This window comes from Sparus aurata, chromosome 14 (genome assembly GCF_900880675.1).
Source record: "Sparus aurata chromosome 14, fSpaAur1.1, whole genome shotgun sequence".
Taxonomy (NCBI): Eukaryota; Metazoa; Chordata; class Actinopteri; order Spariformes; family Sparidae; genus Sparus; species Sparus aurata.
The window spans coordinates 4,519,503-4,535,190 of NC_044200.1; the positions used below are offsets into that span (position 1 = coordinate 4,519,503).

General features: G+C 40.7%; 1 protein-coding gene across 1 annotated transcript; it reads left to right on the forward strand.

The window, feature by feature from the left end:
* The first annotated feature begins 1,960 nt into the window (after positions 1-1,960).
* samm50l (sorting and assembly machinery component 50 homolog, like) lies at positions 1,961-14,946 on the forward strand. The gene is made up of 15 exons (XM_030440471.1): positions 1,961-2,150; positions 3,059-3,172; positions 7,706-7,807; positions 7,912-7,999; positions 8,124-8,230; positions 9,454-9,584; positions 9,835-9,922; positions 10,373-10,501; positions 10,689-10,760; positions 10,998-11,084; positions 11,768-11,838; positions 12,137-12,204; positions 13,076-13,222; positions 13,356-13,497; positions 13,921-14,946. The coding sequence occupies exons 1-15, from the start codon at positions 2,130-2,132 to the stop codon at positions 13,964-13,966; spliced, it is 1,413 nt and encodes a 470-aa protein (XP_030296331.1). The 5' UTR covers positions 1,961-2,129; the 3' UTR covers positions 13,967-14,946.
* The last annotated feature ends 742 nt before the right edge of the window (positions 14,947-15,688 follow it).

A 15,688-nucleotide genomic window follows, 5' to 3' on the forward strand; every position in this document is an offset into this window, starting at 1 on the left:
CTTTTTAAAGGCCATGAAAGATTAGGGTTGAGAAACACTGACATCTAGTGGTTTGACATCAAGGCTCAGGAATGGATTACCTTCAGCAGCAAATGTAGGCAACTGATCCAGAGCCCCTGATCTTCAGGGGCCCCCAAAGCCAGCGATTGTTGATGTTGTAAACTAGTGTGTGGCAATTTGACTGATTGGACCTTTTTTTAATAAAATACACTACCTACATGCATTAAAACATTAAAATGTAAAGGCTTTAAGGTGGCTCCTGCATTTTTACCTGATGCTAAAGCCAGCTGTCGTTTTAATACCCCTGTTATTTCAATTACAATTATGACTAAGCTTACTAAGCTTTTTGGCACTTATCATTTGCAGAAATTTAAATATATTTTCAAAAAGAAAAGTAGAAAGAAGAAAACAAAACAAGTGGGGTGTACATTCCTTGATCTGTTGCCCTTCTGTCCGTATCATCCTTAGATGTATCCACTTCCAGATATGATAGCGTCTACTTGTTTGCAGTAAGGGTCATCAGTTGCTCCCATTTTCTGCCTCCTTATTCCCCACGTATGTCAAACCTTTGTTTAAGAATCTTAAACAATTAAATTAGTGAAATGATCATACACACAAACCTCAGGCAGGGTGGTATCCACTATAGGTATACTGGTTGCTTTGTTTGGTTCTGGACAAAATTGTAAAGGTCTGTGTCCCTCATGCAACAGAAATGTATTTTCCATACATGTTAACCCAATATATCAACATTCCAGGTTTGTCTTTTTCACTATTGAGGTACTTATGTCATGACAATATTTTGCCCTTTTTATTACATATTAGACTGATGTGAAGGGTTTACACAGGCGCATGTTTCAAATTAGTGTCAAAACCTTATCTATCTAAATATATATTTTAATAGTTTAAATATCATATATTCACTATGATGAAAAATGTACCAATTATTGCTGTTTTTCATACACTGTAAAAAAAAAAAAAAAAAAAAAAGGTATCTTAAGTAATTGCTGTTTAAATACATAGTAGTAATATAAAAAATCTACTGTCAAAACTGATTTTCATTACATGTATTTTTGGAGCAAAATGACAATTTATTTGCATATTGTCTAATACAAATGGACTCTAATCTATGTAATACATTATATTTTTCTGTATTTGTCAATTTATGCTTGTTCCCTTGTTCTGTAAAGGTGAGGGCAATCATCACTGTCAAGTTAATATCTCCTATGTCAAAGGTAACTAGCTATTAATTATATAGTATAATATATACATATACATACACACACACACACATATATATATATATATATATATATATATATATATATATATATATATATATATATATTATGTATATATATATAATTTTCTGCTGCCAGTTTCTTTTCCGTTAGATTGCAGTGTGGAAGCAAACCTCGGCGAATCGAAGAGTGACAGCGCCACCTGCTGGAGAGACTCCTTCAACGAGACTTTGGTCGCACCCCGCCCACTTCAGCGCATTCTCGTAACTGGCCAATCACAGAGAGCAGACAAGGTGATGCGTTTACTAACAAGAAATGTGCACTGCTTTAAAAAACTTGATTTTCATCATCTTCCCTTGTTGCTTTTCACTCTGCTTCCTGGTGAACGTCACTCATTTTCTCCATTGTAATAGTTAACACTTTACAATTTCCTAATATTGCAACAATGCAATATTGCAACGGCAACCACTTCACAGGACTGACAGTGTGCTTGAGGGCTACTAATTATCATAAACCTACTGTAGAACGACAACGTTTCAACACCTGTACAGTTGCAGGTCTTCATTCCGCTTATTAATTCTGCGAAAACGTTTATTTTGTGTATTGCTTGCGATGAAGTAATTCACATTTTCCTGTGTGGCAGCTTTCACACGGAAAAAGTAAAAATGCGCAGTAATTTATATGCAACGTGATTGAGAACAATGAGAGATTTGGGTTGGCGTACATTACGAGGAGTACTTGAATGCAGCACGAGATCTCACCGACTGTCATGGCGTCTCGCTTGAAGGGGGTTTGGTGCGGGAGAAAGTAGCCGCTGTCATTTATCAGTTTTCTCCTGTACACAGAGCAGCCGTCCCTGACCGAAGAGGCTTTTAGTAGCGGATAGTTAAGATGGGGACTGTCCATGCTAAGGTAAACTCGTTTTCTTCCTGACAGCTGGCCTTCCTGCGGATTTTTGACCCTGACCTCCCTGTCCAGTCAATGCTGAAGGAAGGCTGTACACTGGCCAGTATTTGTACTCGGTGTACTGTTACACACAATTAGATAAAGACGAACAGTAAAGCACACTGACGGCTGAACATGAGTGTGTACCGGCGGGCTGTAGCTGATGAAACCATGTAACTTTGCCGTCGGCTAATTTAAGTACCCACAATACCGTCGATGTAGACTGAACGTCATTTTTAAGTATAGGTCATATTTATTTAACAAAAGTCATCATAGTCATGGCGATATTATTGTATTAACGTTACATATATGGTGCCTTTCGATTGCTATTTACATAAAACAACACCACGAGGAGCCATTTTACTAACATTAGCCCAGAACATGTAGGCCCATTCAATTCAGAACATGTCCCTCCTCTAGCATAGTCAGAGGGTTGAGGTATTAACCCCTATCGCTAAAATGTACACATAAGGTCTCCTGTGATAATATGAATATTCTTGTGAATCTTGCATACATCCACATGAATAAGTCAACTGTCACCATGTGCAGTGACTTTGACTGGTTGTAGGACATCAGACTCTGGCTGTGTCCTCTCTGAAAGCCCCACCCACTGCCTGGGCTGCCCTTTCTCCTCCAGACAACAGCAAAAAAAAAGAAAAGTGCCATACATACTTCTTTGTTATGTTTTTTGGATTGGACTTTGTTAGGATTAACTATAAAGTGTTGTTGTTATTTTATCACCTGTGAATAAAACAAAATGCAAACTCAGTGGACACAGTCATTGAGTAAGTAGGATTTATCACAGGGCTGCTGAGTTTCTTTGCATGAGTTTGTGTCGGCAGTGCCCTTAAAGCGTCGTTCTTCTTCTGGTGCAGAGTTTGGACCCGCTCCCGATGCATGGCCGGGACTTGGGCGTCAACCCTGATGACTTGGTGGACGCTCCAGATGTGGCGCAGGAGGCCAAACAGGAGATCCTTGAAAACAAAGATGTGAGTACTGCTAGAACTTGGATCACCGTAGCTCTTGTAAAATATGAAATGTTGGTATTTACAAGTAGTTGCCACTTGCAGTGCTTAACAAAAAAACAAGCCTAACAAAATAGGTAACACTTCGTTTTACAGGTCTGGAACGTCATGGTAAAGTAGGTGGTAATTACCAAGCAACTTCTTTGAAATTACCCTCGAATTACCACAATAATTACCTCAAAATATATAGAGAAAATTACCCCCGAGATGATGTATTCATTATTACCTTAGAAGTTAAGTAAACGGGCGCGCAGGTGGTCGAGTGGTTAGAGCGCACGCCATGAACGCAGCTGACCCCAGTTCGATTCCGGCCGGAGGTCCTTTGCTGCATGTCACATCCCCCTCTCTCTCCCATATTTCCTATCTGTCTACTGCTTAAGAAAGGTGTCTATGCCAGAAAAAATCTTTAAAAAATAAATAAAAAAATAAGTTAAGTAAACAAGTTAGAGATATCCGAGCGCCGTTTCAGATAGAAGGCTTAACTAACTCTGATCTTAAATCTAAACCCAGAGAAGACGGAGCCTGACGTGGGAAATTCAGGATTTTCATTCCCCAAACAGGATCAGAATGAGTTCAATCAGGTCTGAGTACATTCAGCCGGGGCCAAGTGCATGGATGTCTAAAGGGAAGAAGCCATCATCAATAAACAGGAGTGGAGAAAGCAGCCAGTAACACTATCATTTTATTCAGCGTAATACACGTTTGTCGATAACCAGATTTCCCTTGATGGATGATGGTGTTGACATTTTACTGTAGTTAAATCTACATCATTTTTTTTGTATGAGGCTATATTTACTGAAGTGCAGGTGGAAGCAGTTGAAGATGAAAATGAGACACAAACCGATAAGATATCGTCACGTTTGGGTCAGTGGTTGGAGTTTCCCAGCATGCTTTGAGACAGTGTCTTTGAGGCCATAAAACCAAACCAAGTGTGTCTAAATGCGTTCCAAACCGCCAGAAATGTTACCTGTTAAACAGCTACTGCCGTCGTCATACCACTTCTACAAATGTTTCTAATAGATCACTGTTGTTGGGGCCAAAGACATTCTTGTACCATGAGTGAAGTCATCCACATGGTCAGACTCATCCTGCCTGTGAACAAAAAGGGCTACTTGTCATGAAGGTGTGCTCTAGTAATTAAACAAAGCTACCAGAAAGTGGTCTTAATCATTGATTCTGCAAGAAACTCAAGTTACATAGTGTATTAATGGCCCTTTCATTTCAAGATATCCTGTGCCCCAGTAATAGTGATCTTTATGGTAAGGTTTAATCTGAGTAATTACACTGACAATATTTTCACCTAATCAACAGCTAATGAGTGTCTCATGTGTCAATAGCTTCATACGGATTAGTTTTATTTATACAGTAACGCACAGTAAAGGTTTCAGAGCAGGGAAACAGCTGCCTTAATGTTTACAGTGTTGTAAAGGACACCAGATGTTCTGAGCTGAGGATTAATGATTGACTGGAGGTGAAAATGAATACATCCACCATGTCCACAGATCGCTGTCTCTTTACTTACATGGATGAGAGATTGATCATAAAAGCAGTCATATTGAGCAGAAAAGGAAAAGACATCCTGCTTTTTCCAACTCCGGAACATCTCAAAAATCAAAGCGATGCTAACAACCAGCCATCTCGAACTTCTAATCCACACCCTGATTTTCTCTCGCCTTGACTACTGTAATGCTCTGTTCACCTGCCTCAACCGTGCAGCCATGTCTCGCCTGCAGCTTGTGCGAAACGCTGCAGCCAGACTATTAACCAATACCAACCGCAGATCCCACATCACACCTATTCTTGCTTCCCTTCATTGGCTCCCAGTAAAATACAGAGTAGACTTTAAGACACTACTTCTCACATACAAGGCCCTTCATGGTCTTGCCCCTCCCTACGTTGCTGAACTCCTACACCCTTAGTCCACCTCTAGACCACTCAGATCCTCCGACCTAGGCCTCCTATCTATACCCCGGTCCCTCCTCAGATCTAAGGGTGACTGCGCCTTTGCCGTCAGGGCCCCATCCCTCTGGAACAGTCTACCCTATTCCGTCAGATCAGCTGAATCACTAAATGTCTTCAAAAAACTTCTTAAAACCCATCTCTATCGTCTTGCATTTCCTACAACTGAACAGTAATCTTCCCTGGCACGTATTCGTTCATGTATGTTTGTTTTACTTTATCTTGTTGTTCACTTTTATGCTTGTTTTTTATCATGTTTTACTTATGTTTTATGTTTACTGTACCCTGTACAGCACTTTGCAAACATTGATTTGAAAAAAGTGCTATATAAATAAAAATGTACTTACTTACTTATTTACATATGTGGATTTCAATGTTTCTACATATGAAGACTTCTGCAAAATAATGTGTTTAGATATGTTTTTCTAAATTGACTGTATGATAGAGGAAATGAAAAGGTGTGTCGGTCAGCTGCCCCAGGCTCGGCCAGAGGTGAGGATTGCCACAGAGTTGGTTACTGCAGTAACATTGCCAGATTTTAAGTTATCTCTCTTTCTGGAATGGGTATCCAGAATTTCCCTCATATCAGCCTTTACGTGCTCAGGGATTTTCACTAATCCTGCTTTCTGAAACAGGGCTCTGCTGAACAGGATTATATGCAGGACCTTAAATAATTGCATGAACATTAACTTTGTTTCCTGTTATTGATTTATTTGTTAACATATCGTTGTCTGATGATGACGTTTAACTTCAGCGGTGAAGACATTATTGTTAGACATAAAAAGGTGATACATTTTTTGGGGTGATTTATTTTGGGAAATAAATTGATTATGAAGATTTATTTGTCAGTAATTAGCGATTTACTCTGGTCAACTGTAAAAACATTGACATTTGGGGAAAATGTGTAAAAAAAATGTTGTTTTTTTAAGTTGGACTGATCTGCTGAAGTGATAGAAATTGGTTAGAATGTACACTTCTCAGAAAAATTGGTCGGAAACAAGCACACCAGTAGCCTGCTGGAGGTCATTTTGCAGGGCTCTGGCAGTGCGCCTCCTGTTCCTCCTCACACAGAATGAGCAGATGCCAGTCCTGCTCTTCTTCTAGCTTCTAGAAGTGACAAGAACACTGGGAGAACTAAAAAGTAGAGAAGAATCAGTGAGGAAGGATCAGTAGAGAGCTTTTGTCTGTGGTCACCACATGCAAATAGGGTTGTCACGATACCAGAATTTCAGTAGTCGATACCAATACCTGTGAATTTCCACGATTCTCGATACTAATTTGATACCACGAATTGAATTCTCTAAACAAGTCGGGGTGCTTGTCTTTGAGGTGTTTGGCCAGGTTTGACCTGCTTCCTCCTTTCGTTTGAAAACTTCTTGGGCACTGTTTGCATGTCGGCTTGTTTGAGTCTAGAATTGCTCCGTATTTATCCACTTCAAATGCAAAATATTTCCACACGCAACTCTTAATACCTGTCTTGTCGACGAGCCGACGTGTTGTGCTTTCACTCTCACTTGCTGAAGCCATTTTTTTCTAAGACGGCAGGTTTTCTTCTTCAGCGCCACTGACTGCTCTGTGCTGCTCACACACGTATACTGCCCCCGTCAGTTCCACCAAGAATCAACACGGCTTGCCGAGTGAAAAGTTGTATATTCGGTTCTGACGGTACCAGAAAAAAGCAAGTATCGAATTATTTTTTTCGTGTCGGCATCGAATTGGTATCGAAGTATCGGTTCTTGTGACAACCCTACATGCAAACCCATTTCTTTTGGGGCTTGTCTTGTTTTTGCCTCTCCATTGCACCTGTTGTCACTTTGATTTGCACCGAAGCAGGTGAACCTGATCCACAATCACTTGTGCCTCCTAAATGGACAGATTGATATTCCTGAAGTTTAACTGACTTGATTGAGTGTTCCCTTCATTTTTTTTTTTTTTTGAGCAGTGTAAATGGTGGAAAAAAAAGTATTTCAATTTGCTGACCTGCAGAAGTTAGACAGAAGCTAGTTGGAAATTAAAATGGCGCGATCAGCAGAAGTCAAGCAGACACCAGTTCTTCAGCAACAACTTGCCAAGTGTAGAGTAGTCTGGATGAATTGTTCTCGAGATATGTGGATGACAACCAGACTGATCTGATCTTTTAAAGTAGATATGCTCTGCTGGAGATGCACACCATACATCTCCTCCAGCAGTTACTGCATTGCAATTGCATTTGCCTCGACTCATCAATTTGTTAATTTCTGTTGAATAGAATTTGCTTTAGCAGTCTTGGTGTCTTTCAGTTCAGCTTCAGTACTACAGGAATCTGTACACGTTGTGCAGAATAGCTGAAGGAGTCTATTTAAGACACCTGTATACAAGGGTGCAATGTAACAAAGCCTAACCAGTCACCTTTTATGCTGAAGTGGCCAATGAGTATGTCAAAGAAACCCTACTTAGAAAATTTAAGTAGACCTTTCTGCTGAAAACATTTTGAATGTGTTCTCATCCATATGTGATTGTGATTTTTAAGTAACTCCAGGAAAATCTCTTTGAGTACAGGTGGTCGTCCAGCATGTCAACATCCAGGGTCTCGGAAGAACTAAAGAGGATCTACTTGGATATGAAATCTCCGACGTTTTCCATGCCAAAAACCTCATCGACGTATGTATTTCCGACTCTGCCGCACATTAGCTTGAAGTTGTTGCAGTTGTCTAGTAAATATGGGTTGCTAATTTCAGAGCTCTTGTTTCTGTCTTGGTTTGCAGGTGATGAAAAAAGCTCACGTTGCCAGACAAAAGTTGCTTCGCCTCGGAATCTTCAAAGATGTGGAGGTTCTTATTGACACGTCTGAAGGTAACTCATCTGAAATGTGACCGCATGGTGTTTTTGTTCTCTTGAATATGATGGCTGTGTGCTTAGCAGGCGTGAATATGCAGAAACTATCCTTTTTTCACGCTGTTTGGCTCTCCCTCCTCAGGCACAGACGCTTTGCCCAACGGTCTGGATGTAACATTTGAGGTGACAGAGGTAAAGAGGCTGACGGGAAGCTACAACACCATGGTTGGCAACAATGAAGGAAGCATGGTGAGAGAAATGTGTACATATTATTCATGCCAACCCCGTTATCCTTCATATTGCAGGCTTGGACTGGAGCATGACTGCATTTACTCGATCCTATACATACTAGACATACTTTGGTTTACTAACGTATTTCTAGTTTACATTTTTAACATTTTACATTTTAGGGCATTTAGCAGACACTTTTGTCCAAAGCAACATACATATATTCATACACTGATGCACATCAGGAGCAGTTTGGGGTTCAGTATCTTGCCCAGGGACACTTCGACATGCAGACCAGAGAAAATCGAACCAGAGACCTTCCGATAACAAGACACTGGCTCCACTCCTGAGCCATAGCCAAGTTTACTTTTACTTTATAGTGTGCTTTCTGATTCTCTGCTGACGGTCATAGTGACGCTGGGTTAAGTTTTCATCACATCCTCTTTAACACGACACAAGCGCACGTTTATCTTTGCTGTAAAAGAAAATATGTTTAAATGTTATGTGACAGTTGACCTTTTTTTACAGCAGACATTTTGACGTGTCACAGCAGAAAAGCACTGGTTGCAGCCGGTAGTATCAAAAATAGGGATTTAACCACATACAGAATTTAACGATATCGCCAGAAAAAAATGTCGGGATACCGTTGTGGGACTATGATAACATCTGCCACCATATCACTTGGTTATTTTGCTCGTTAATGCATTCCACGTTTTTCGGGTCATTGCACTGTTCTGTTTGAACAGGAGAGGGAGCAGTCACACCGCTCAAGAGGACAGACTCGTTCTCTTAAGACCCATCCTGCTCCACCTCTGATCGGATGGCTTTCATTGTTTGCGTTGGCTTTTGCTCGACTCAAACTGTTAACTCACGCAGAAGCTCTGGCAAATAATATCTGTTTTCGGCATAGTTTGGGCTGTAGTAACACGCTTCACACTGACAGACTGATCTCTTCTGCTGCTCCTGTCGGGGTCATTCATCCTCTGGAGCCTCTCTTGGCTATAAGAGTGTCACTAGGCTTGTTAGGTGGAACAAACTGGCAGGCTGCTAAAATGTTTTTATTGCGGCCTTGTGCTAGATTTGCAAGAGATCCAAATCAAATCAAATCAAATCAAATCAAATCATCACACCAAGTTGTAATAAGTTAATAACATCAGCTTGTGCCGATGCTCATGCTAGTGTGCCTAAATGATCACAGAAGTGATTGGTTATCAGCTGACACAGTGTGCGTTCCTGTCTTACAGGTGCTGGGTCTGAAGCTGCCCAACATGTTGGGCCGAGCTGAGAAACTCACCTTCCAGTTCTCCTATGGGACCAAGGAGACGTCATACGGCCTATCTTTCTTTAAGCCCCAGCCCGGACACTTTGAACGCAAGTATGTCCACGTTTCTAATTTTTTTTGTCTTTTAGATACACAACAGGTTTATCACTACTGAATGCAGGGAATTCTTTTAAAAGTCTGTTGATGATGCATTCAAGGAGGTGCAAATATCCTGACCACATAGAGTGCATTCAATGCTTTGAACACCACCGATGTCATATCTGGGATGCCAGCTTGATTGCACCAAGAAGACGGTTTTAGTCGGTTGGTTCCATTTGTTCACACCTGCTGTCCTCTGTTTCAGCCTCACCCTCAACTTGTACAAAGTCACTGGACAGTTCCCATGGAGCTCCTTAAAAGAGACGGACAGAGGCATGTCTGCAGAAGTCAATGTAAGAGGCTGTGATTGATTGTGTGTGTGTGTTTCCTTTTTTCTTTTCTTTTATTTCACATTTGTTTATAATAAAAAAAGTAATTAATTTAGCATTTTAGCTTCGTATTCTACTCTTTTATATGTAATGTTTTCTTCAACACGCTCGACCCAAAATGTATTTTCTTGAGAGAGTTTTTAACTAAATGCAGAGTGAGTCTCAGCTAGAGACGAGCAAAGATATGTTAGCTTGAAGTTGAAAGCTCGAGTATTCAGGAAGAGAAGATAGAGTTGGTTTGAGTTTGAGGACGACAGCAGTTTCTATCTCCAAATTGCAATCAAACACTTGGATTTGATCCTGTTAATCACGGTTTACTCTCACAGCTGTTGAAATACGCAGGACTGACAAGTTACCTGCAACTGGTGGCTTTACACCTGAACTGAAGTTCTCCATCATCTTGTGCTCCCGCAGTTTCCTCTTGGGGTGACCAACCACACGTTGAAGTGGGAGGGTGTATGGAGGGAGCTGGGCTGTCTGGCACGCAGTGCTTCATTCGCCGTGCGAGAAGAGAGCGGACACTCGCTGAAATCTGCCCTCTCGGTACAGCCTGGAGTGCATCCAACATGTCATATTTTTAGTTTTAGATCATTTTATCTCCTGAAAGCATAATTTTCTTTTCCACACACCTTTTGATATATATAATTTTCAGGAAATGTTTATAAGGGTTATTAAACATCTTTGTTCACTGCGTTAGTTTAATAGTACTCAATGTTTTGTGTCTTTGCAGCACACTGTGTCAGTCGATTCAAGGAATTCTGCCATTTTCCCCAACAGAGGTACTTTACTCCGGCTCAACCAGGTATGTGTACACGTGTGTTCATATAAATGGCTTTCTCAAACGTAATGCAAGGGACTTTGAACTGGTTATGAAAAGTATCAATTTTGTACTGAAGCCGCCATATGTAAGCAAACAAAACCATCAGCAAGCAGACTGGCTATGATTCTCCCTCTCTTGAAACAGCTGGTTATATTTTTCCTGTTTAGTCCAGTTTCATAAATGTGTTAACTGATGTGTGTGTGTGTGTTTGCCCTGCAGGAACTGGCGGGGTACACAGGAGGCGATGCCAGCTTCTTGAAAGAAGATGTTGAGCTGCAGTTTAACAGGCGGCTCATCTGGGACTCGGTAAGACAGAAATAAGTCAATCCAAACCCGTTAGAATTTGTCTTTAAAAGATTTCAGGACGTTGTTTTAGGGTAAGGTCTGTTCTTAGACTATATACATGGTTCATACGGGTGCTTGAAATCCTTGAAAGTGCTTGAATTTCAATGTTGTGTTTTCAAGGTCTGAAAAGTGCTTGGATTTTAGTTTAAGTGCTTGAAAGTGCTTGACATTATAACTCTGTGTCTTTTACAAAATTGGGATCAGACTGGATAATTAATTTCTGAAGTTTTTGCTATTATAGAATATAATTTTAGATGTTTACAGCATAATACAATGTACATAATTGTGATAAAAAGTGAAGAAAAAAATCACAAGTATATGTATTCCTTTAGATACGTATTTTACCCCAGCAGTAAGGTGCTGGAAAATCTTAAAAATGACCCTTAAAAGTGCTTGAAAAGTGCTTGAATTTGACCTTGAAAAATGTGTACGAGCCCTGTATATATAAACTGGCCTTTTGGACATTTATTTGAATCCTTTAAGCATCCTGTCAAGCTTTGCTATCAAAAACTAATTGTAGGAATAAGTGTTTTCATGATGGTGTTTGTGAATTAACTTAAGTCGCATTAAAGAAGCACTGGTGGACAATAAAGCAGCACTACATCAGCTGCAGAGGACAATTATTTTTCTGTGTGTTCTCTAAGGTCCTGTCCGCCTCTCTGTGGGGTGGGATGCTGTATCCGTTGGGAGGACAGCCATCCTGCATCGCTGATAGGTACAAGTGATTTATGTAAGAGCCGTCATCTGGCTCTGACACACAGTCAGACTGTGGCTGCTGGATGAGGACTCAACATAGGATCTCTGAGAACAAAGTTTGGCTATTCTTTGAAGCCATTGGACTCAAAATGTTATACAATGATTTAAAATCTAATCTAATTTGAGCAGTTGCTTCTATGATAATCAAGGTTCTCATTAAGAAACTGTCTAAACTGATCAAATCTTTCACTAATCTTTCTTTAGTATTTTTTCTCTCTGAGCGGATGGTTCAATGGTAGTTGTGTATTTTTGTCCAGGTTCTATCTTGGAGGTCCCACTAGCGTGCGAGGGTTTGGGATGTACAGCATCGGGCCACAGAGTGAAGGTAAAGACTGGTCAGATAGATAGATAGATAGATAGATAGATAGATAGATAGATAGATAGATAGAATTACTTTAATGATCCCAGACTGGGAAATTATTTCCAGACTGGGAAATTATTTAATGATGTCATAGAAACAGTAAACAGTGCAGACTATTTGAATTCCCACAAGTACAGCTGCAACAATTAACTAATTCGTCGTAAACCATTTTTCTTTTTTCAAGAAAAAATTCCAAATTCTCTTATTCCAGCTTCCTAAATCAGATAATTTTCTGGTTTCTTTATCCCTCTGTGACAGTAACCGGAATATCTTTTGGTTTGTGAAAAAACAAGACATTTGTGGATGTTATCTTAGGCTGTTGGAAACACTGATTGACCTTTTTCACACCAATTCTACATTGTTACATAAAACTCAGGACTCATGAGGTGAACCACACCCATATTTGAACTCAGCCCTTATTTTTTATCTCAACTAATCACATGTAATGTTCGACTGTATGTTGCACGGTTGTGACGCTATCTCGCTGACAGAAATGCTTCTACAGACAGACAGACATATAAACACCTGGCAAATAATTAAAAACCGTTTCCGCAGTAGTTCCCGATACAAAAGGAGTCACCAGGAATAAATTATAACATGATGACACGGAAGTGCACGAGAATCACTAGACAAAAAAAAAACAAAACCAGCCACACTGTCACGGCTCGGAAAAAAAGAAGTAGATAAATGAACAGAAGTACACGAGGAGCTGCAGCAGAGTGTAATAAGAACCACTGCACAGGGGACTTTTTATTATATAGAACAGATGTGTTTGTGTCTGATTAAGCGGTGCAGTAGAGCAGCTTGTCTCAATCTAATAATGCGTGTGTTCCAGGTGACTATCTGGGTGGAGAGGCGTACTGGGCAGGTGGTCTTCACCTCTACACTCCGCTGCCCTTCAGACCAGGCAAGGGCGGCTTCGGAGACCTTTTCAGAACACATTTCTTTCTCAACGCAGGCAACCTCTGCAACCTCAACTATGGTGGGTGAGCTGAAGCGATGAACGCACGAAATACCTGCAATGTTAAAAAGAAGTCAACACCAGCTGACAGTTATATCACTGAGGAGCTTGTGTCAGGCAGGGTTGTAAACATGTTGGGTGTTAATGTGTGTAGGCGACGGTCCCCGGGCGCACCTTCAGAAGCTAGCTGAGTGTATCCGCTGGTCGTACGGAGCGGGCATCGTGCTGCGGCTCGGGAACATCGCCAGGCTGGAGCTCAACTACTGTGTGCCCATGGGAGTTCAGAGTGGAGACAGGTAGACACAGAAAAACACTGACTCTCCTAGATATTACAGGACTATTGCTTATCCATGTTTGGGGTTTTTTTTTTTTTTTTTTAAACAAACCTTCACAAAAAAAGACGTCAGTTTTTAGATGAAGCGGATCAGGTTGAACCACAACCAGATTTTGTAACCACACATCAATAAAGGACACTGTAATGTAAAAGACATGTTGGCTGCTCTAAAGTGTGGCTCAAAGTTTGCCATGTGTAAAACTCTATCTATTCTATTTTTCATCAAAATACACGGATCACTGGATGTCTTGGAGCCTGATAGTGTTATATGATTGCGCTATTAAATCAGTGGAATATTCATTAAATCTTAAAAAAAACCTTAAAGCGATATAAAAAGGAATTCTCTGACAGTAATTCCTCTCTTCTTTCTGCTCCCCTCACGCAGGATATGTGACGGTGTCCAGTTTGGAGCTGGAATCCGCTTCCTGTGACCTCATCACTCCACCACCCTCAGTCCTCCAGCCTCTGCTGGGATGTGAAAAGGGAGAATGTCTTGTCGTTTATCACCTGTAACTTGTTGTAGAGTGCGTAACACTAGCATGGGTCATATGTCCTGGGGAAAACGTGCCTGTACCCCGTAACCCTCCTTTTGATATGCACCAGTTAAGGATTTTTAACAACAAAGTGCCAGTGTTTAGTCATATGAGGAGCGAAACCTTTTACAGTACAAACTGATCAGGCCTTCATCCCTTTAAGAGATGGAAGTAACCAGACGTACTGAACGTTTTCTTCTGCAGCCACAACCACAAGATATGATGACAATTATGGCAAAAAAAATACAAAATACAGTCATGTTGAATCCGACAAATTCAGTAGACGTCTGAATCATGTTTTTGCTTTTAATTGAGCCACTGCTCCTCCTTACCTTGGTTTGAAATCTCCATCACTGGCACCTTGTCTGTGGAAAAGTCAGCTGCTAGTGCTTTCACCCACTGTGTTGACTGTGGCGACACAACGTAACTTATGTACCAGAATGTTAAAGAGATTTGGGCATGTTTCCCCGTTTGCCTTCCAGGATTGTTTCTTATTCCAGGAGCATAAATTGTTTATAGTTTTGTTTGACAGTCAACCGTACCCCACACACTCTTCTGACCTGATGGGTATTGTTGAGTCATACCGTGTAGATCAAATGATCACAGAGGCAGCCAGGGAATGAACCGGGAGACACCAGCACTTTTCAATCAAAACATCGGTGTTTGAAGGGAATCGACCTTTATGCCAAAGCAGTTTTTTTTCAAAAGTCGTCTGATGTGAAGAAAGGAGGGTTGATCTCTGGGGCTGGCAGCAGAGGTGGGACCCCCCCAAAACCCCCACCCCCTGAGCTACATCCACCACCAGTGCTCTTACCGTTAGTCCTCTTTTTGATGTTGTTGAAACTATTCACAAATAAATCACAACTGCTCCCCTGGTTTATCTTTGTGGTTTCTCAGCACACATTCAGCATTGAGTGAGTAAAAAAGGATGCAAGTACCAGTTCTGGATATTGTGAACTGTGATTCATATATTGTTCAGTGCTAGAGGTGAGGTATTTATAGAAGTTGGACAAACATTGATTAGCTGTATAACATCTTGGACCATGCATCTGTTAAAAAGTTACTAACTTGTAACATGAGGCAGTCCGTGACATCAGCAAAGCAGCGTTGCAACAGCACAGGATGGTTATCATTTGGCTTTATAACATTATGGGGTAAAGGGACATGCAATGGGTGGAATAAATGCAACATTACTTGCGTGTGTGTGTGTGTCACTGCCCTGCCTCCCATCAGTTTGAGGCGACTGTGTAAACCTTTGCTCCACAGGAACCTGCGCAGGGCAGTTGAGTGTGGATGGTGCCGGGTGTGTGTTTGATCAGAGCTTGTTCCGTGTGGGAATCTGGTCAGATATACAGCAGGTGAATGCTGGAGCAATGCCAGTGGAGTTAAACTAATAACTACTTTGAGTTTATCTAACCTTTAATCTGGAAAAAATGTGTTGGTGTTGCAGAACACTGTGTACATTAAATGCTCATGAACTTTTGATCTTTAAAAATGCAAAAAAAAATAATAATAATAATTACACACCCATTTTACACTGATTGTTACGAACACACTTACTGAGGCATACTGTCATTTGTTAGGAACATTATGCAACTATTACACAACGAACAAAAATAG